Source organism: Merops nubicus, unplaced genomic scaffold (assembly GCF_000691845.1).
Source record: "Merops nubicus isolate BGI_N331 unplaced genomic scaffold, ASM69184v1 scaffold6178, whole genome shotgun sequence".
NCBI lineage: Eukaryota > Metazoa > Chordata > Aves > Coraciiformes > Meropidae > Merops > Merops nubicus.
This window is the reverse complement of record NW_008627658.1, coordinates 76,285-99,236: the sequence shown is the minus strand read 5'-3', so window position 1 is coordinate 99,236 and position 22,952 is coordinate 76,285. Positions and strand designations below refer to the sequence as shown.

At 44.5% G+C, this 22,952-nt stretch overlaps 1 protein-coding gene across 1 annotated transcript; it reads left to right on the top strand.

Annotated features, from left to right (window-relative positions):
• The first annotated feature begins 5,663 nt into the window (after positions 1-5,663).
• Positions 5,664-21,327, top strand: LOC103778779 (interleukin-15 receptor subunit alpha-like). Its single transcript, XM_008946390.1, has 5 exons — positions 5,664-5,724; positions 16,335-16,520; positions 16,761-16,883; positions 17,304-17,531; positions 21,314-21,327. The coding sequence occupies exons 1-5, from the start codon at positions 5,664-5,666 to the stop codon at positions 21,325-21,327; spliced, it is 612 nt and encodes a 203-aa protein (XP_008944638.1).
• Positions 21,328-22,952: the final 1,625 nt, after the last annotated feature.

The following is a 22,952-nucleotide window of genomic DNA, read 5'->3' as shown; positions in this document are numbered from 1 at the left end:
CTTTCCAGCACAAATCCAAAACACAGTTCCATACCACTTACTATGAGAAAAAGAACTCTATCCCAGCCAAAACCAGCACACAGGTTCAAACAGGGATGACACCACTGATGGACAACAGGTCCATTAATGGATCCAATAGGCATGGGCAGAGCTGTAGCCTTTAATGCAAAAGCCATGGACACGCAGAGAAGTGAGGGGATTGGGAGGAGCCTGGTTCAAGTGTCCTCCTGAGCCATCATCACCTGATGCCACTGCTGGAGGCAAAAGGCTTGGCTGGAAGCACTTTTGGCCTGATCCAGCAAGGCTGTTCTCATGTTTCTTGTACTAATTTGTATAAATCTTCAGGTTTAGGAGCTTGCACTCATTGGCCTGTGAGGTTAGGTGGTTTTGTGGTGTTTTCTTTCACACAGAAAGATCTTTGGGGACCCTGCAGCACACTGGGATCTTCAGACTAGCCTGTTCTTGCAGACACAGCTCAAAGCTGTTTGTCCAACAGAGAGTTTGATTCTGTCTTTCAGAAACCTAGGGAGTTTCCTCTGCCTGTGTGCATGTGAACTAAAGGCCCATGTACTTTCTTTGATAGAAGTGAGCCAGAGGGTAACAAATATTCATGGAGAAGTCTATGGTGAGAAGTATGACAAACACAGAGGAAGGAGAGATGTAGATCCTTGCTCTCCTCTTTGGACTGGAGGATGAAACCTTCCTGGTATCTGCTGAGGGATAGGAATACACCAGGTACCTTTCAATGCACAGCCTTGAGATGGAGAATCATCAGTGGATAAAGGTCATAAAGTGATTTGTTTGAGGGATTTAGCCCAACACTAAATACTGAGTATGGTCCTCACATATTTATCACAGAACATATTTATCATCAGTTGATAAGGGTATAATGAACCACATCCAGGATGTTTGACAGGGAAGACTATTCTCCATCACCAAATAAGCAATTTAAATTCTCTTTTCCAATTCAGTATTCATTTTCAGGCTGGGTTTTTCTCATCCAGCTGTTTTTTTTTAGGCAGAAAAGCCTAAAAAACCCATGTTTGGTTTAAACTAGATATGCTGGTTTAACGATTGTCTGCAGAAGGGAGGGAGAGAAGTTCATGTGGGTGATTCACCCAGTAGATGTAGATGTCCAAAAGAAGAGGTGAATCACTCTCTATGTGCACTTTTTGACTCTCTCCACTGACTCAAGGTGGAACTTTGACAACTATGCTGACCATACAACTCTCTTGACTCGAACCTAAATAACCTGTTGACCTTGCAAACATGCTCTATTTGAGACACAACATTCGTGCACCTCACGTCAGCTCTGTCTCACTTTTATGGGAAATAAAAAGCAGTTAAAAACAGTTTGGCTGTTATAAATAACTAGGTTGGGTGAAAATTTCCGACCATCCTTTATAACACGTGGTGTGACCAGGGCTTCCCCATGCCTCTGCTTTGCAGGAGAGCTGCAAAGGGATGCATGGCATCTGTAATGACTTGTCTTGACAATACTAACCATAATCCTGTAAGTAATCTGTAAAGAAAGCCAAGAGTGGCCAATTTAAGTGCAAAATGTAGCTGTCTGAGCTTCAGCTGTCAGCACAGAGTAGCACCACGTCCCATGCTTAAGGCAAAATTCCCAATGCATTTCTTCTCAACTAAAAAAATAAATAAAGTGAATTTACAACCACTATTACCATAAATTCAAGCACGTATAAGCAATATACTGATTAACAGAGTTTAGTTAGCTATTAGAGCCACCTTGACATCCTGGCAAGGTCCATATGAAGTGCTATGAATAAAGGGTTCAGGTTAAGAGTGGTTCACAGCAGAAAAGTTGAATTAAAGAAAGAAAACACAAAGCTTGCTTCTTTGAGTGAATTATGTGGCTATTTCCACTACTTTGAGCTGGCTGCAATAAGCTCATAGTCATGTTCTTTTTTTTTAAGCTGTCTTGGTTTTACTTGCAACATCATTGGATTTATAAAATAAACAATGCTCCACTGAAAACTTAATATCACTCAATTTTGTTGGACGTGGTATCGTAAAGGGGACAAGTCTGAGTCTTGGAAGATGCAAACTTCTATAAATTTCTGTTTTCTCCCCAGCTTCTGAAAGATTCTGCTTTTTTTCCCCATCAGATTAAACTGCACCAGACACAATCTAAGATCTACTTACAGCCTCCTCTCCTCCGACCCCCAGACCAAACGAGTGTGTGCACTGAAGAGTTTTAAAAGCACTTGCAGGATTTAAAAAGGTCCTTGTTAAACCTCGACCTAAAGGAGGCTGGAGCCGTGTTTGTGTTTTACTCCCTGGCAGCTCCATTTCTGCACCTTTCCTGGTCTTGTGGCATTGTATGAAAATAATCTTCATAATCTTGTCTGTGGTGACCTGGGCCACGTGACAGGCTCTTCTCCTCCCAGCTCTCTGCTGAAAGAGAGGACTTCTCTGAGCAGCAAAGATCTTGTGGTCAATGGTAAAGTCAAAAAGCAAGAGACACCAGCACCTTCTTTTTCCTCTACACCTTCCTAGATGCTTAAGAGCATAGAATCATAGAATTGTTTAAGTTGGAAAAGACCTTTAAGGTCATTGAGGCCAACCATTTTCACAGCACTGCCAAGTCCAGCACTAAACCATGTCCCTCAGCACCATGTCTACACGGCTTTTAAATACTTCCAGGGGTGGCAACTCCACCACTGCCCTGGGCAGCCTCTTCCAGGGCTTGACAAGCTTTTCAGGGAAGAAATTTTTCCCAATACCCAACCTAAACCTGCCCTGGTGCAACTATCTTGTCCTATCACTTGTTACTTGGGAGAAAAGACCAGTCCCCACCTGGCTCCAGCCTCCTTTCAGGGAGCTGTGGAGAGCCAGAAGGTCTCCCCTGAGCCTCCTTTGCTCCAGGCTAAACAACCCAATGTTCCTCAGCTGCTCCTCACAAGACTTGTGCTTTGGATCCCTCCCCAGCTTCCTTGCCCTTCTCTGGACACGTTGCAGCCCCTCAAAGTCCTTCTTGTTGTGAGTGGCCCAAAAGTGACCCCCGTATTTGAGGCACAGCCTCCCCAGTGCCCAGTCCATGGGGACAATCCCTGCCCTGCTCCTGCTGGCCACACCAGTGCTGACCCAAGCCAGGATGCTGGTGGCCTTCTTGGCCACCTGGGCACTCTCTGGCTCATCTCCAGCTGGCTGTCAGCAAACACCCCCAGGCCCTTTTCTGCTGGACACTTTCCAGACACTCTTCCCCAGCCCTGTGGCACTGCAGGAGGTTGTTGTGACCCAAGTGCAGGACCCAGCACTTGACCCCATTGAACCTCATCCCATTGGCCTCAGCCCCATGATCCAGCATGTCCAGGTCCTTCTGTAGAGCCTCCCTACCCTCAAGTAAATCAACACTTTCACCTAACTTGACATCATCTGATAATGGACTGAGGGAGCCCTCGATCCCCTTGCCCAGCTCATGGAGGAAGACAGGAAACAGAACTATTTAATAAGAACCATAAAAAGATGCTCCTATTCCCCTCTGTCACCTTCCAGCTTTCCGCTGAGTTCTCACAGTGCCTCCCCTCATTTATTGCCACACACCTCTGTTGCTAACATCTGATGTTAATCATCTAAATGATGTTTTTTTTTCTCATAAATCTCATTTCATTTCTGTGCCTAGATGACTTCCCCCTCCGCTGACCCCCTCTGTTCTCACCCTTCCACCCCTGCCTCACTCAGCTCTGGGTCAGTGAGAAGCAGCACGTTTTTTCCTGGAATCATTCAGCGAGCTGACCTGTTTCACAAAGCTGACCTGACTAATTGCTCTCACAAGTGGTAACCAGGTTTTTTTGGTGACCTTTAGAAGGTCTAAATGCAGAGGTACGGGTGTTTCTCATGCAAACTGTGCTTGTAGGAAACAGCCACCTGGGGTCACCGTTCCTTCCAGAACAACCCCCTGCACATCGAACGTTCTTGCTAGGATAAAAACTCACCATTTCTAATAAAATCTTAGTGGATCTTATCCACCTACGCTGAGATTTGCTGCTTGAAAGCAAACGGCTACATGAAAGAGGGAACGTGTCTCAGCTCACCTGCTGAAGAAAGGACCTTTTCCTTCCAAGTGGAAAAATTCAGTTTGTTGGGAATCTGTGCCTGCAGTCCAAACGGCTGCTCCCTGCCCAGAGTTTGCAGTCATTAATTGGCTGCAGGATTTTGAATAGCCAAGAGAGGCAGATTGAGCTGAAGGACTGCAGGAAAGGTCCCCTGTCTCTGTCTCCATCATGCAAATAGTTATGAAGTTTGACCAGGCAAGAAATAGGAGATGTTTGGTATAAAATCCCTGCACCTCCATGGAACAGACCCCATGTTCTCTGGGGGGAGGATGAGTTGTGACAAAAAGTCTGGGATTTCTTTCTCAGCAATATAACACATACGTTCTACCAACCCTAATGATTGTGGTTCTACATAAGCAGTTGCATATCTCTAGGGATCTTGAAAAAAAGGTGAAGAATTGGGATCTAAGACTTTCAGACAGATGTTTCAAGAGCAAATCTCTCCAAGCCCTCCTGTGGACTTTGGTGTGAGTGTTCCCTGTTGTGCTATTACACAGAGAAGATGGTTTTGTGCTAAAGCAAAGGCAGTAAATAGCTGTGGAGCAGGGTGAGCAAAGTGTTTTACCCACAGCAGCTGGTCTCTTACTGGCTCTCTGTGCCACAGCAGCATTTACAAAGACATCCCATCTCTTAGCATGCCTGTTAGGGCAATGTCATCCATTAAGGTTTTATAAAGGAGAATTAAATGCCCAGCATGTAATAAGAACGATAGAATGCCACAGACACCTTAAATATGCTTTTCCATAGTCCATCCCAACTAATTCTCTAGGTGCTAACAGATAATTTCTGTGGAAATCACTAATGAAAAATCTACACAAATTGTGATATTTTCTTCATCATTTCCAGCTTTCCATTGACATTCAGAGGAATGGATTTTGCTGAAGCCTGGCAAACCCAGACAACTCAGAAGCAAGAGAAAACCTTTCCAAACCTGCCAGCCTCATCCTCATAGATTTTGATCAAACTGTCCATTCTTCAGAAGCTCAGCTGTCGCTGAGAGGAACCACAAACATGGACGTGTCAAAACTCAGATGGATTGTGGCTTTATCATCAGCATGTGAAGACATCCAAAAAGCCAAAACAATAACCCACGGGACCGTTTCTTTGTAGGCAGAGCCCACAGGTGGTGTCTGAATTCCACTCTTCTACGCTGCAGAAGTATCCCACAGTGATGGTCTGTCCAACCACAGATTTGGGGTTGGGTTGCTGCACAAACACATTAAAACTTGCCCCTTTCTACTGACCTCAGTGGTAGTGGAACAGCTCTGGAGTCAGTAGCTCTGATGTGTCAAACCACTTCCTCCACACCACGGCACACTCCACCACACTGAGCATTAAGTTTGATTTCCTGGATAAAAGCTGCTAATACATGAAGAGAGAGCAGCTCTTGTTTTCTCCTGCAGAGCCGGGTGGTGAAAGGATGATTTGCTGACCAAAGAGCAAGGTCCTTGCTGTGCAGAAAGGTGATGCCACCCCAGCTCTGACCAGGCAATAGACAACTCCTTAGCTTGGTGACACCAGCTCGTGGCTTTTGAGAAACCTCATCATCCTCAGTGCTGCGGAGAAAAGATGTGAACAAGTCCCATGGAGCTCAAGTGCCTTTTGATGTGGCTCTTGCTTGGATCCATCAAGGGCAGCGAGCAAGGTAAAGACTATTTCTGCTTTTTTTGGGAAGGGAAAATACGATTCGCTTTTTTGTGGTGGCTGCTGGAGGATGTTCAGAACATCCTGACTCCATTCAGGTGAGGAAAGTTGTTAAGAGCTTAAGGAATTTGTGATTCTGAGGAAATGAGAGATATAGGGTTTGTGCCCACAAACCATCAACTGCTGACAGTCCAGAGAACTGCAGGATATTTTTTTGTCTGAGTAACCTCCAACCCACCGTTGGAACAGTGGGCAGATCAAAGCAGCCTTAGGTAGTTCTTCGAATTTGGCTTTTTTTCTTTTTTCCATTTTGCATGTAAATTTAGGAAGTATAAAAATAGACACTGAAATGTCAGTACCTCTGTAGGTAAAACTGATGGCAATGCTATTAGTTAAGAGGTGCCACTATAGATACCAAGTGTTCTTGCAGCCACGCCTCCCGACCAAGAGTGCCTGAAAACTGTGAACGGAGGCAGCTAATTCATTCAGCATAATTTTACACATTTATAAGCTGTGGAACTGCTTCTATTTGGCTGATTTCTTGTAACGAGTGTGTGCGTGGAGAAACGATCTGGGGATGGATTAGTGTATTTGAATTTAAACTGCCTTGTTCAAAGGGACAAAAAAATACCTTCCATTCTCAGAGCTCTATAAATGTCCTGCTCCCTTTGGTGTCTGCTGAAGAGGTCCAGGTTGAGAGGTGTAAGCTGATACAACCCTAGGGCAGGTTCTCAGATGGAATAACTGCTGATGGAGCATCTCTAGCAGGGGCTGTGAATTTTACAAGGGGCTGGACACCTCCAGAGAAGAATGTTTACAACTGAACTCATTCACACAGCTAGTACTTTGACAAATATTTAACCTCCAGATGATTTTCTTCCCATCCAAGTATTTTGCCAGCAAAGTCTGTGCCTTTCTCCTTCACGGGGGCATTTTGTTTGCCCAGTGAAGTGCTGGTGCCCACGTGCTGCGTGCAAGAGCATCGCCGAGAGACGTTCCGCCAGGGCTGTGTAAATAGGATCGGTTCTGGGATGAGTCAGATCCCCCCCACCACACTCTCTGTATTACTGTGCCTGGGACACGTCCTGAGCTTTCTTGCTGGAGAGTCTCGTTTATCAGAAATCTTTCTGGGTTTTGGAAAAACACGAGGTGTGTCAGAGCGGTTGCATTTGGTACTATCTGATCTGATTGAATTCTCTGATGAGTGAATAAATGCAGGGCATCACATTCTCCACTGCATCTCTAAGCTCTTCTTTCCTCAGCTTCCTGCATTTATTTTCAATCTCTCTCCCAATGTTTAAACTTCTTTTATTCTCCCTACAAATAATACACTAAGGTATAAACACCACCTTTTACCAATTTAAGGTTTTGATTTTAGTGCTGCCTGAAGTATTGTGGCTGTAAACCCTATTTTTGTTAAATTTCCTTTTTTTGAGTCCTTTAATTCCATTTTTAATTCCTTTAATTCCATTTTTAATCCCTTAAGGAAATCAACAAGGAGACCTGGGAACAGACATCAGCAAAGAAAAGGGAAAAGGGCCAGGTCAAACTGGTCAAAAATCAGCTATAGTGCTATTCATATTATTTTGCCTTAGTCTTTTCAGCTCATCCCAGCATTGGAAGCTCAGATTTGTAAACAGGCCCTGCCATAGACGTTTGCAAGAGGGTTTCTGGCAAAGTGCACAGTCAAAAATAAATGTGATTAGGGGAAAAAGAAAATAAAAAGCCTTTATTTTGCAGAACAGTTGCATGGATAGATCTCAAAGTGCTTTGAGAGAGCAAAGTCCTGTGATATATATAACAGGGGAAACTAAGGCATGAGATGATCAATCATTTAGTAAAACTTAAGTAACACCTTAGTGCTGAAGAGGACAAGAGAAATGCTGATTTTCTCATGAAGAGCATCACATTTCTCTCATTTACTCTGCACAGCAACAGTGCCTGGAAGCTGCAGGCATGGGTGAGGCTTGAGGTATGCTAGGCAAGGGTCAAACACAAGACAAAAGCTGGTCTGTGCTCCTACAACCTTTCCATCTTGGTATTCCTCTTACAGAAACACCCTGAATAGATTTGCAAGTTAAACCTGGAAAGGATTAAAACTCACAAAAGAAAGAATTTCATTCAACTGAGTTTCATTCACACAAGATGGGTCCCAGATCTCAGTCATTTAAATGAGGAATTTCTTCCCCATTATACTTGCATATTAGTGCTCGCTCCTGTGGGTTTGAAATGCAATGCAGAATAAATTAAAGTTGTCAAACACCTACAAGAGGCTTTTTTAAGGTCAGTCAGAGAGCATACACCTTTGTAAACCTTTCAGCTACAGTGGCCCTCAGCAGCAAAGTGCCCAAAATAGAGCTGCAATTGGAACAAAAAATTGTTTAAAAATGGAATAAGACGTTGTGATCCTGCTGAGGAAAAGCAGATGTTGTGGACAGAGATCCTGAAGGACCTGCTTCTGTCTTCAGATGGAAAAATCTTCTCTCCACCTCATCAGAGATGAGATGTTATGTCCTTCCCTTTTATCACAGAAAAAAGATCCACTCTTTAGCTACTGCTGGAAAGCCACTACCTTTGACTTTGCTCACTTTTGCCTTCAGAGTGATGCAATTTTGGTCTCCCTGCTTTCTTCCTCAATGTCCAGCTTTGTCTCTCTTGTTTTTCCTCCTCCATTAATTGCATCTTCAAACCCCAGCTTTGGGATGTTTCCTACCCATGGTTTCCATCTCCTGACCCTGGTCCTGAATCTTGTAGCAACCAGTCTCAAATGCTTCTCCAAAGCTCACATTTCCAAAGTCCTTCCATGACTTTCTTCACTTGAACCCCTGTTCCTCAGCCCTGCAAGGGGAGCAGCACTTTGTCATCTGCTGCTTTTTCTTTATATTCTCCATTTTAAAGTGAGAGCTGCCAGATGGAGAATATAAAACCCTCTTGATTTGGAAAAATGTTATTTGACCTCACAAAGTCAGAAAAATTGTCAACGCTAACAAACAATTTTGATCCCTCTCTTGAGAGTTCCAGCAAAAAGCTCAATGTCCACACTAAGGCTACAAGTCAAATGAGATGAGTCCTAAAGCCACATTAGAAATCAAAAGAGTCCCACCAGACCTTTCTTCACTGGTTTCCAGGACTAGGACACATGCTTGTCAGCCAATTTGATTATTTCAGAGAGGATATTCCCTGCTGCCCTTCCAACCTGACGAAAGGCAAGGCTGAGGAAGTCCCAGCCAAAGAAAAGGATCTGATTTTCTGCTGCTGTTTAAAAAGCCAGTTTTCTTTCTCAGTAAATATGTTTTTCCCTTTAGATGAAAACACGGCAGAGGCGGGTGCTACTGAAGCCAGAGATTTAAGCAAAAACGTAGCCAAAACTATTCAAAAACCCAAATGTCACACGCCAAAACAAGGCTTTTATGTATGATATTCTCAAAACCAGACTCTGTGCTCTGCCACCATACCCTGTGCAGTGGTTGCCTTTGAAAGAGATTGAGCTCTGTGGCTTTACCACAGAACCAAGAAGGTTATAAACACCCAGAAACAAAAGAATAAGAAAAACAAACGTTCCCCATTCTCCACTGTGTATATTTTCTATGCAGTGCACTGTGCTCAGGCTACTTTCCCCCCCTCCCTCCCTGCCTCAGGAAACACCCTCCTGCTTTCCTAATTTCCACGTTTGCAGTCCAAGTCCCCAGCCCATCCTCAGCAGGCGTGAGGTTGGTCTCACAAGCCCATGGAGCTGGACATCTGGGCCCCCTTTGTAGCCAGGAAGAAGAAAGTGTCACTTTTAAGGGACTGTTCATCTATCAGATTGCAGATAAAGGTGCAATGAGTCATGTCCTGTGTCTTTCTAGTGACTACACAAGGACTGGAAGTGTCTGCTCGTTGGTGGCTGGGTGGCACCCAGTCAATGCCTTGAAATAGGAATGAAGGGGGATAGCTGTGTTTAGGAAGAGGGAAGACAGATGTTTAGTCAAGGAACATCTGGGCCAGCAGAAGACACAAGAACATCTGCAGGCTGGCTGGCTGGGAACTCACAGCAAAGCGAGCTTTAAAATGATATCCATCCATTAACTAAACCCAGCCAATTATCCATGTGAGCATTTAAGAGCATTCATCCACTACTGTAGCTGATAAAAGGAGAGAAGCATGTTTAAGGATTGCTCTAGAGAACTTGTTAGTTGCCTGCTGTCCTCTAGAGAGGTCTGCCCAGCTCCACTTCCTAGAGAAGGAGTTAGGAAGGCAGATTCCTGTGGCTAAACTGTGCTTAGCAGACACAGCTCTGTCCACTGTCAAACCAGCTCTGGCTTTGCTGTACATGGAAATAGCTTCTGCACTAGATTCCAGTGCCTAGCTCAATGGCAAACAGCTGGTTAGCACAATAAAGCCAAGAGATAAGAGAAATGAACCTCTCCTAAACTTAATTTTCTGTGGTCCTACAAAGAGTTAATGGACAGCTCCTGCTGGATCACATTCCAGTTTATTTTGCAGTCTTTCCAACAGTCTTCTAATACAGCAAACCCAGCAGGCATTGAGCTGCCTAGTCCTTAGAACAGGACGTGCCTCTTCTCCACTGCCAGGAGCACTACACCCCATCTCCTGCCCCACAAACTGATCTCTCCACCATCCCTGCCTGCACTGAACCTTGCACGTGGTGGTTTCATCTGCACCGAGTTTCAGTCACTTACATCTCAGACTCCTTACTCCTCAGGTGCCTTTGTCAGATACCCTGTGTGCAACCTTGCAGCAGAGCTGGCCAAATCCTCACAGGCAAATCACCACAAACTTCAGATCCCCACCCTAACCTCACAGCTGGGATCCATTGCCAGCTTACAGACCCACATAGATGGCATCAATCAGAGGGGAAAGGAGCAGGCAGAGCTGTGGCTACCTTGTTAGCAGACCCTTTGGGAATAAGTTTTGAAGAGAGAAAAAGTTCATTACCATTTCAGTCCAGTTGCAGGTATCAGTCCCTTCTCTTCCCCATATCAGGTTCATCTTCAGGAGAGGTGCTCTATTTAGAGATCACATCATTTCAGGTAGAATATGAACCCTCCAGGGCTGAATTAGCTTTTCAGGCACATCTAGGGTGGTGTCTTCGTTTTGATGTGATTTGATTTCTTGGTAAAGCTCTCTTCACCTCTGAAGTGGGCACGTGTGTGAAGTGCCTGGCTTCTTCCACTGCTTCCACCCAGATCTTCAGAACAGCCACCTGCCTTCTGATCCCATCTTACCACCTTCATATTTAGGGGAAAATGGTCTTATTTTTGCACCTTTCAGCTTGACATCAGGATAAGTCAGTGCTGGTGACACACAGCCACATGACAGAGGAAATTCTGAGTTTATGTTATCATGGCATGACTCACTCTCTGTGTTTACCTAAGACTAAAAATACCTGTCAGAAATTTTCCCCATTCACTTCTTCTGGACAAAAGGTGCTGTTCTTATGCCTTGTCTAACACTGCTCTCACAACTCAGACATGGGAGAGGAATGAGCAGGAGAGCTTCCTAAATCCTAATCCTGTCAGTATGGCTATTATAAGAAGATTTGTGTTGGATCAATAACTCCTTTGAATGGGGAATCCTAAGGAAGAAGCCCAAACACTGAAAAAAAACTGATGGTGATTTAACTAGTGGGTTTCTTTCCCCTGAGCCTAAATGCTGAGGGTAACCAAAGGCAATCAAACTTTATTCAGCACATGTCAATGAACTCACAAATGACAGGGCATGCAGGGTATTCTGCCTGGCACCAGCCTCAATAACTCCTCTGTGATATCTGACAGCTTATGAGGTGGTCCCAGATGCCCTCAGACACCTCAAATGGCATCAGGCACCCTTGCTTAAGAAGGAATAGCAGGAGTCCCATCTATCTTGTGGCTCAGATGACAAGGAGTGTCTTGCAGGTCTCAGAAAACTTAATTTTGGGAGCACAGCAGAAGATGTGATGATTACTTTATAACTTTTATATTTCATGGATGTCTATAATTTGACTTCACTAGTTCCCTTCTGATTCCAAGGGCTTGTCTCCCTCCACTATATATTTGAAACAAGTTCCAAAATTTCTAGAAATTCTGTAGGCACCAAAAAAATCCATGAATATGGGGAGAAACACAGGTTCCCAGCTGCCTTAGGAGAGCTACATGTTCTAGCAACTCTGCAACCAGTGGCAGTGCTAAACCCCATGGGCACAATTACACCAACCTCTCAGTTTGGCTCCTTTCAGTACATCATGTTAACACTTCAAAGTCCAAAGAAATGGAGTCACAGGGCACTTTTGGGGTGTAGGAGATAAGAATGGGGGCTTGTGGATGATGGAAAGGGAAGACAGAGGACATTGGGATTGAAAGAGAAGGAAATAAGGACACGTAGCACTTGGTCGTGGGGATGGAGAACTGGAGGATGTGGGGAGGGAAAATGAGGAGGCAAACAACACCCCAGGGGGTTTGAAGGGGATGTGAGGACAGACTTTTAAACCAGCACCAGCAGGAGTGTAGCCCTGGAGAAGTTGTGGAGGGATGTAGAATGCAGTGTGAAACTGGGCCCTACAAACTGGGCCACCAGAGGCTATGAGACAGGTCACACCCAGGTGTGGTGGCCTTCTATAAGATTTATATTTTTATATCAAAACAACTCAAAAGAACTGACCAGCTAATTCCCAGCTAGGTGCAAAACTGCAAAAAAGGCAAAGTTAATCTCCCCTAAAAATGTAAAAAGTCAGAAATGTAGTCAAGGAGCAAATCTACCCTGTGAATGACACAGAGTCCCTAGTTCCCTGGTGTCTTCCCATCCCTTGACTCTTTTGACTCACCCACATGGCAGGGATGTGGATTTTTTAGGGGCAGACCACACAGTTTCCTCAGGCACAAAGGCTGAATGAAGCTTCAGGGGTGATTCACTGCAGAGGTCATTCTCTGTAGGCAATAGGGTCCAGACCTCAGTAGGGTGGATTCCTCTCTGCACAGTCTCCTCACACTATCCCAAGAGGTCCAGCACACCTCATGTCACCACCTCTGGCCTCTGCAGCTTTGGGAGGTTCTTGTTCTTCCCTGATTGGAGTTTGAATACAGCAATTAGCTTGAACCTCTGATTATTATCACATCTAGTGCTATGATGCCTGGAGTCCTGGCTGATAATTAGAACTCATTTGTATAAGCATGGTAAAAATTGCTGAGCAACACAGAGCTTTAGGGTTCAATTGTAAGGCAAGCAAGTAGAGAAGTAATGCCCACCAGCATGTTGGGTGCCTACCTGTTCTGGAAAGATAGATGAAGATTACTTAAATAAAAGCACTTTTGAAGAGAGGTAAGATACTTAAAAATGATGAAGAGAAATAATGGCAATGGGTATCTTGAAATGTCCATATTCACTCATGGTTCCTCTCAGTGTGAGGACTAGTACAATAAACCCAAAAGCTGGTGGCTTTCATATCAAATATGTTGGTGAGGAGGTCTAGCATGGGAAAAGAAGGCAATGATTTGGAAGTTTGTGATGGCTGATAAGAATAACGTTCTTCAAAATGGGAGAAAAATATTTGACATGACAGTGAAGCAGTTACAAGTCAACAGAGAGAAGCAAGGAGAAGGTCACAATGAGACCTAGGAAATGCATCTTTTCAAATGTTTCCTGGATCAGAGACAGGAATATGGTTTTAAAGGCCAAAGAAGCAGACACTGAGTTGGTTTAGGTGTGAGAAGATGAGAATTTGAGTGATGTGGGTGAAATAAAAAAGCTGGATCCTAGGAATGTTGTATGAGAGCCAGCTGAAATGTGGATGAGTTGAACCAAGAGCACCAGCCCAGTACTCACCATCACCCATGTGCACAGGACTAGGGGGAATGGGGCAAAGCTGGCAGTGGGCAGATTCAGGCTGGATGTGAGGAAGAAGTTCTTCCCCATGAGAGTGGTGAGACCCTGGAATGGGTTGCCCAGGGAGGTGGTTGAGGCCCCATCCCTGGGGGTCTTTAAGGCCAGGCTGGAGGAGGCTCTGGGCAGCCTGATCTAGTGGGAGGTGTCCCTGCTCATGGCAGAGGGGTTGGAACTGGGGGATCCTTGTGGTCCCTTCCAACCCTGACAGATTCTGATCTGTTTTAGCAGAGGACTTAGTAGTGTTGACTTAATGGTTGGACTTGATGATCCTAAAGGTCTCTTCCAACCTAAAAGATTCTATGATTCTATAAGTTCAGAAGAACCTTAACTTCATTTGTCCATTATGGCTTAGAGGAGGATTTGGTAGAGTATGGTAGAGTAGGGTTAATGGTTGGAATTGATGATCTTAAAGGTATTTTCCAACCAAAGTGATGCTATGATTCTCTATTTGCTCATTGATTAAAACAATGGTTGCCCTTTAGGATGAGCAGATTGAGTGCTGTGGGTTTTCTTCAGAAGAGACTAAAGAGTTGTAGGTTTGGGTGCCTCGTACTGAGATTCAGATCTGCAATCTGCTTCAAAGAGGCTTTTGAAGTCTGGAGGGAAACATGCTTTTAGCTTGCAGGGAAAGTGAGAGTACACGATCTCAACTTGCTGCTAATCTGATAACCCTTTAATTTTAATCACCCTGACAGTCTGTGGTAAAGCCTGTGGTTAACTATTTCGGGTACAGCCTCTCCTCTCGAAGCCACAGTCTGATGTAGTTTACAGGGTGAACCCTTTGATAACACAAAGATACAAGGGGATTAAACCAGCCCTGACACAGCTCAGCTCTGAAGCTGCTCCCAATACTTTTCATTGTTGCCTTCTTCAAATTGGGTGACTTCTACTAAGCAGCAAGATGATGAAAAGTAAAAAGGACAGAGAATATCAAAGTGAGAAGATGATGGGTGGCCCCAAAAGAAAAGGACACTGCAGGACTGGGTCTAGGAGTCACTGACTGGGTTGCTGTAGGCAAAAGGTGGCTTTGCTTCATGAAGAAGGCACTTTGGGAGTCAAGGGCAGGCACCAGATGATGAGCAGCTCTCAGGAATTCAAGGCCTTTTCACAGTCATTCTTGCTAGCTGCTAAGGCTGCATTAATTATGGCTCTGGAAAATGTGGAAATGTGATGACTAAGAAATTTTACTCCTAATAGTTGTAACTATCACACATAAGCATAAAGGGCCACAGATCATGCACCCCAAGCTCCCAGATGCCAGCCCTGATGCAGCCAGCCTGTTTTCTCTTAGAATTTCTCAACCTTCAGGCCTCAAATAATCAAGTAGTGCCTTTATAAACTTCTGGGTCTCCAGCTCAGCTTCAGTGGGCTTTTCAAGTGCACTGAAATGCTCTAACTTAATTCATTCCGACTGATTGAGAAGTATAATTAGATGTGATTTGCTGATGACACAGCACTTCACGACCTTGTTTTGGGACAAGTTATATTTAGGTTTGCAAACTTATTTCACAGTGAGCTGCTCTTTGGTGCGCTCAGCCAGAGCAGAGAGTCTACTCCCCATTTCCAGTGGCTGCTCGTAGATGGTGGCAACTTTTCCTGGCTTAGTTTTGCTTGTCATGCCTCACTGCATGGTCTGAGGGCTGCACACTCTGGTGCACGCAGCTGCTCTGCAGCACAGTCGTGCACAGCTTCATTAAGGAAATGTTGGGAGAGTTTCGTGCTGCCCATCTGCTGGGTGCAGAAAGCAAGGGCTCAACAGCCTGCTTTGGGCAGGAGCAGGCACAGAGTTCCTGGTGCCTCCCACCACCAGTCCCAGCTGCTGCAGAACAACCTTGCTCCAGCAGCCTTTCTCCTCTACAAGAAACACAAGAAGAGTTGAGTCAGCCCCTCCTAACTAAAAAACCAAGGGCAAATCCAGGTTTTGTGTCACGTGGTGGAGACACCCCCAAAGGATTTTTCTGCATCCTGAATAAATCTATTCTTACAAAATCAATAGCAACAACTAACTTGAACCTGAAAAGGTTTTGGATCGCTGCATCACACCATCACAGAATGGTGGGGGTTGGAAGGGATCTCTGGAGATCATGTCATCCAACCCTCCTGCTCCAGCAGGGTCACCTAGACCAGGTTGCCCAGGATGGTGTCCAAGCAGGTTTGGAATATCTCCACAGAATGAGACTCCACAACCTCTCTGGGCAGCAGCCTGGTCCACGGCTCCATCACCTTCAAAGCAAAGAAGTTTTTCCTTATGTTTAGATGCAACTTCCTCTGTTCCAGTTTGTGTCCATTGCCCCTTGTCCTGTCTCTGGGCACCACTGAAGAGTCTGGTCCCATTGTCTTGACATCCTCCCTTTAGGTAGTTCATAGAATCATAGAATCATTTAGGTTGGAAGGGACCTCCAAGATCATCAAGTCCAACCATTGAGCTATTAGGGCTCTAAGAACCTGGGATGGGAGGATTGCTCTAGAATTAAAAATGTTCACTTAAAATCACCAACGGTTTCACCAGACACTTGGAGCCTCTCCTTGGCTTAGGGACAATCAAAGGAACAAAGCTTTGCTACCCTCATGCTCCCTTCTTGACATCCAGTTTTATCCCTCAGCTGTGATTTTAGCCCTGTGGCTGGGAGCAGAATGAGGCTTATTTCACTAGGCATGACCTAGCACTGAGAAGACAGAAGGAAGTGGGAAGTCCTTGGTGGATAATGTAGATGGACAGGCTGTCCTGATTCTCAGGCTTTCTGCTTGCAGAAAATTGCCCAGCTCTTCCAAGGCCTGACTTTGCTGATGTTACTGCTGAAATGTACCCAGTGGGGACCAAACTGTATTATGAATGTGACAGTGGCTACAGAAGAAGGAGTGGCCAGTACCCAGGGATTTCGTGTCAGAGTACACAGGACGTTGCTTCATGGGTCTACAAGGAATTTGAATGCATTGGTAAGTGACTGTTGTCCTTTTCCTGCACTTGTAGAGGTGTGTCCATCACAGGAGGCGTTTCTCCAATGAGTTAGTTGATACAAGACACATCTGGGCATTGCTCTAAGAAATGATCTTCTGCACTTGTCTTTGCAAGTTAGAACTTCCAACAATCCTGTCCTGCCTCTAAAAGCCTGAGTGCTCTGGCGTTGCTCTGCTATTTGTCCTGCTGTAACTCAGGCAACAAAACTTCCCTCACAGATGAGAAAATCCTGTTGTCAACGGCTCCCACGATGGAGTTCCATTTTACACAGAAGCCAGAAAGAAAAAACCAGAGCCCTGCACCCCAGAAGCAAGAAAACCTTTCAGAGTTTGACCACAAAGGTAGGTAAGAGCCTATTCATTACTGTAACACTTATTTCACTGATTTCTGTGGAAGCAGGGTAAGAATGATGAGTAATTTTTAATTATTTTGACAGAGAGAAAGAAATAATTGCTGTAGTATCTTGGCTGAACAAGTGATATGGAATCATAGAACCATTAAGGTTGGAAAAGACCTCTAAGATCATCAGGTCCAACCATCAAACACTACCATAACCATTAAACCATGCCCCCAAGTGCCATATCTAATGGATTAATCCTATGAATGAGTAATCAGATGAATATTTTATACCCTAACAAAGAATTAGGAAGACTTGGTATCTTCTCTATATTTTGGAATAATACCAATCACGTTGTTTCAAGACCAAAAGCAGTGAGTAAAATCTATTTGCTGTAACCCTGTGCTGCCCTGTGATCCTACAGGTTTTTGTGGTCCTCCCAAGAGCAATCCACACGCCTCGTTAGGCCTGCCCAGGCAGTACCTCGTGGGACAAGTATTACATATCAAATGCCAGAGTGGTTATGACAAGCGACCCCCCACCTCTGGCACCCTCACGTGCAAGAAGGAGGGTGACAAAGTCATCTGGACCTCCCTTGACATGCAGTGCACCAATGAAAGTGATAAGTGGCTGCCCCAGGCTATTGGACAAGGTAAGATGGTTGCTTTGGCATCACGTCGGTGCCATGACCTGTTCATGCAGGGGCCAGACCCCCCAACTCAGCACATCAGTCTTAGGAACGATCTGCTTGGGGTTCAGGATGGAGAGATCAGTGACCTCAGGGCTCTGAGAATGGGGGAGATGTCATCTCTGGCTGATGGAGACATCTCTGGGGAGGACATAGCTGCATCCTACTTTGTCTTGCGTGTCCTTTCATACTAACAGAACTGCAGGAATGTGTGAGCAGATAGAGCCACTCTGTCCTATACTGGGAAGAAAATAGTAGAATTAGACTTTCTCCTTCCTTCTGGCAGCTGTGGGTCACCTTTTGTCACTTCACAGTAATGTTCTCCAGAAGGTGCATCTAAGTATCCCTCATGATTGCTCAGGGTTTTAGGATCCAGAGTTGGATTTAGACCACACATCAGGAAGAAGCTCTTCACTGTGAGGGTGGTGAGACACTGGAACAGGCTGGCCAGGGAAGCTGTGGATGGCCCCATCCCTGGAAGTATTGAAGGCCAGGCTGGATGGGGCTCTGAGCAACCTGGTGTAGTGGGAGGTGTCCCTGCCTATGGCACAGGGGTTGGAACTAGGTGATCTTTAATGTCCCTTCCAACCCCTCCTATTCTATGATTCTGTGATCTCATATTGGCTCAAGTCCAGAGCTTTGTTTTCAGGAAAAGGGAGACATTCAGTTAATTTATTGCACCAGGGAAGTTTTGGCTTGCAGTTCTGGGGGGAAAGAGGTCTTGTTTGAAGCCATGTTTCTAAATCCTAGTTTAGCACCGTGAAAGCCATCCTTCCCAACCTCATGTGAAATAAAGATCTTATCTGGATCCCTTTCCCTGGAAGTTACAGCTCACTTCATGCCCACCATTAAAAGTTATCAGCCCAGCACACATGCTGACACCCAGGCTGGAAACATCTACTGATGGCCAAGAAGCAAACCTGGCAGTTGTTAAGTCCTCTGTGCAGAAGCTGTCAGACTCTACCCTCGTCACTGCTGGGGTGCTGGGACCAGCTGGCTCTTCACCTGACTCTCCTCATCACTGCCTCGATGTTCTTTGCCAGAAGAGATACAATACAAAAATCAAGACTCTCTCTCTCCACAGATTCGACTCATCCATCCATTTCCTCATCTGTGATACTGCCACTGACAGGTATGTTGGTTTGTTAGCCTGGCTCCAACTTCACCCCATCCCTCAGAACAGTTATTCTGCCTTTTTAGTGTGCTGTCCTACCAAAGAGATCCATCTCTGCTCTAAGAGCTAATAAATATCCTGCAAAACACATTTATGTCCATGGATCAGGTAAGAAGTCAGTAAAGAAAGTGTAAACAGAGACTGTTTAAGCACTTAAGCTTTTTATCAGGAAGTTTTCCAAGACTCAAAAGGGACGTGAAAGAAAAAAAAGATCAACCAAAAGTCTAGTTTTTAAATGAAGCAATTTTGAGATTCTTTCTCTGAGACTTTCCATGAATTCAGAGAATAACTTTCACTGGAAGAAAATGCAAATATTTAAATGATGTGTTTCTGTCACATTTGCAAAGGAGTAGAAAAAAGATGGGCAAATAAAACATTTCCTCACAGCTAAACGGATGCATTTAAATCAGTCTCAAGAGATTTTCTTCTCCCCCTTCCCCATCTTCCATTCAGCTATTAGCTGCTAAAATAGAAATTGTCTCTTACTGTGCATATGTTCAAGACTTTGTACAAGGGCTCTTGATTCCAGCTGGAGTCTGCTGACAACTGTAGCACACATTATGGTAAGGAGGAATAATGGTGTGAGATAAAGGAAGGGAAGGAGGAATATTCTGAACTAGGCCTGAGACTGCACCATCAGTGTCCCTGTTTATTTGGCTCTGGCCTATCTCTAGTTGCCCAGATCTCTTCTGCCTGGGTCCTATTTGCCCCACGGAGCACAGTGATGGCACAACATGGAAGAACTGTTGCCTCTGGGCATAGGGACAAGATGAGACCCCATCCCAAGCCTTGCCTCTTTCTCCCAATTAGAATAACTGCAACAATTAAGATAAAACCAGGTGCTAAGCATGTTGATTTTCTGTTTTCACAGCTGTCTGTTTTGTTCTGCTTATCATCCCTGCTGTCTTTGTGTGACTCACTGAGCAGAGGATATGGTAAGTGAGACAGAAGCAGGAAAATGTGAAATCTCAAAAAAAAAAAGTCCCTAGCAGCAGAAGAGCTACCAGCTGGATCAGCCACCTCACTACTGCACTGCTTAGATTTCTGAACACCTTCATTGGTATTAAATAAATGACCCTGGATTTTGGGTTGTCTGGTTCAGCTACGGGCACAAGAAAAGAAAGAATCAGAGCTTTTGAAATCAAAAAGCACTTTTTTGTTCCAGGCATTGTAGAGCTGAGAATGGCACATCCAATTATGAGTGTAAAATTAATCCCACGGGGAAATTAAGGTTAATGATGCAAATATGTTGGTTTCAGCTAGGTGATGCAATCAGTCTTTTTCTCCCTGGCTAAGCTGTGGGAAGTCTGAGAGAGCATCTGTCACCACGACCACGTAATTCTCCTTCCTTCACCCCCCTGATTTCTCAGACTTGTCGTGACAGTTTTGTGCCTCAGACTTATTTTAGCCTGGGCTGCTCACTGTTTCTATTACTCCACAGAGATGCACCAAGGCTGTTCCTGTTCACAGGCTCCCCAGCCTAGTCAATCCAAGGTGTCCTTATTTGACACTGGGGAGTTCTCCTTTTCTCATCTATCTTTGATAATCCTCATCCCCATTTCTCTTCATGTTCCTTACTAATTGCTGATGGGTCCTGCTTCTTAGCTGAATGGAGTTTTTCTGAAAAAGGAGGAGGGGAGGACCTTGTGAAACCACATCAGCAATGCTTTTATTGCCAATACACAACAGGGTAAAGCCATAGAAAGTGTAGACAGTGCTTTGAAACATCTTTTAGGGAAGATAGTGCAGATTGCTTGTGCCATTGTAGGATTTCTGAGAATATGAGAGGTGAAAAATTGTCAAGAATGATCTACATGTCACTGGCCCTGTGGTGGTGGAGTAAGTGATGAAATAGCCAATACCAAATGAAACAGTAACTATGATGCTATGTGGTGTCCTCTGCAAAAAGTACTGTGTGGTTTCTCATAGTAAATACAGAAGAAGGCAGAGAACATCTGCTTTTCCCCAACTGCAGTAAAGTCCTTTTCCTGCTGTGGTGAGGACTTCTGAGAAAACTGCAGCATTCGGACCCAAACTCATGAAAATGAGGAACTGCCACAGAAGAAACCAGATTGTACCAGCGACTCCAAAACCAGACATGGCAAATGAGGAGGAATCCTGGACATTGAAATCCAACGTGTGAAGGAGGCAGAAAATATTATGGTTTATTCCTTATGGTGACAAAGTGACTTTCCACCTACAGAGTATACAGGTGGAGGAGGTGCACCTCATCATTGACAGATGGGAAAAGAGTCCTGCCTGAAACAGCTTCCTAAAAACACTTCTCCTCCTCCTACCACAGAGCAGATACGTTGCTAATATAGCTGCAGCCTCCCCAGGGTGACCAGGTGTTCATATGGACCACTCACCATCATTACAGCCCACACACCAAAGGGTGATTGCTGGATGCTTGATGTTCACCAAATATGATCATAGTTTTCTTCTCCTCACACCACTTCTCTTGGAAAAAGAAACTAAACCCATTTACCCTCTGCACATAAGCTGAAAATCTGCCTGGATTTCCTCATGGTTCAGTATTCACATGCCTTTGTCATCATCCCTCTCTTCCCAGCTATTTTGGACTAGCCCCTTCCACAGCCTTTACTACATTCCTCCTCCAGCTCAGAAAAGGATGCTGCAGATTGTGGCAGCTGATTCACTGGACAGCTTCTTTTGCAGCTGCACCAAAGAACCCAGTGCAGAGGCACTTAAGGACAGACTCAAGCAGACACAACACTTGACATGGGTTTTATTGGGCATTTGTGAAGTTTGAATAGTCTTCTGCCTCTTTTCAGCCACACTCAGCCTGGCAGGATGGGGTTCATGTGACAAAACACAAGCATCTGTCTGAGACAGAAAGTGGGGAGGAACAATTCCCTTTAGGAAGCAGCTCATCCCACCTTGTTGCCTATATATATGTGTATCTATGCATATTTATTTATTTAAGCCACAGATAGATATATATATAAGCCAAATAACTCATGGTCTAAGGGCAGTTGTTTCTCTGCTTCGACTCAGAGATGCCCAGATTGACCAGATCATGTATAGATGTTTACATGGAATACAGCAAAACCAAGACTGGATGAATCCCATCCTTATAATTCAGGAGACATGAGATCTTAGTGTAGTTTTCTGTTTTGTGACAGTGTATATGTCATTGATTTATTGATTTGTATTCCTGTTGAGTTATTCTCATTCCATAGCCTTGACATTTATATTTCCCATGGCTTTTTTTTTTTTTATTCCTGTTGGAATAGGACTTATTTGTATCTTTATAAAGATGGATGTGTACTGATCTACAACATGCTGTTATTTTATGAGGGAGCAAATAGCAACCTGTACTTCTGCAGTAGATGGTGGGTTTTCACACCTGACAGCTGCTCTGAAGGCTGCCAGCAGTGGCACTAAGCTCTCCAGCTTCACTGAGTTGACACAAGTGACTTACTGCTGGCATGACTTGTCCTGCTTAGGGCATTTCATTGGAGAAGGCAAATATTTCACCTACTCCACCATGCACATTTTTATGGAGATAGCAAGAGCAGAGTCATGTCCTCTACTGCTCCAGTGGTTTGTCCTCCTTTCTGTAACCAGCGTGGCTCAGGGTCTCTCTCTCTCTCAACATTTTGTCTTTGTTTCTTGGAAATTAAGGGACACACACTGCTGGTGAAGGACCCATGAGCAATAGTGGCCTACAGACTGGTCAGCTGTTACAGGGTTTAATTTTCCTACCTATTCATGTCTACACAGAGAATCTTTGATCTTCTCAGCATGGCATGACTAATAAGCTGTACCAATAAATTGTTCTGGATGTTTGAAAGGCAGCTTTTTCTTCTGGGTGTTGATCTGAACTTTGAAAAAGACACAATTTATTTTCCCTTACCCTCTCCTTTTAACAGAAGGTAGAACACAACTCAGGAATGTGTCACAGGAAGGTTTATTCTAAAGACCTGTGCTAGAGCTCACATCCCACATGTATTATCACAGCTAGCTGTTAAAACACAGGAGGAAATGAAAAGTATTTGGGCAAGAGGATTTCTGGCAATGATGTCTCCAAAATGGATAATGGAAGCAATTAATTCCATCAGCCTGTATATTGCAAGGCATCACAATATGTGTCCTCATACACGTCTCCACGTGAGCTGCTCCCAGCACAGTGGAGATAAGAGGAATCTAGAGACACTCAGCTATCAAAAGAAGGTGTCCAACCAGGC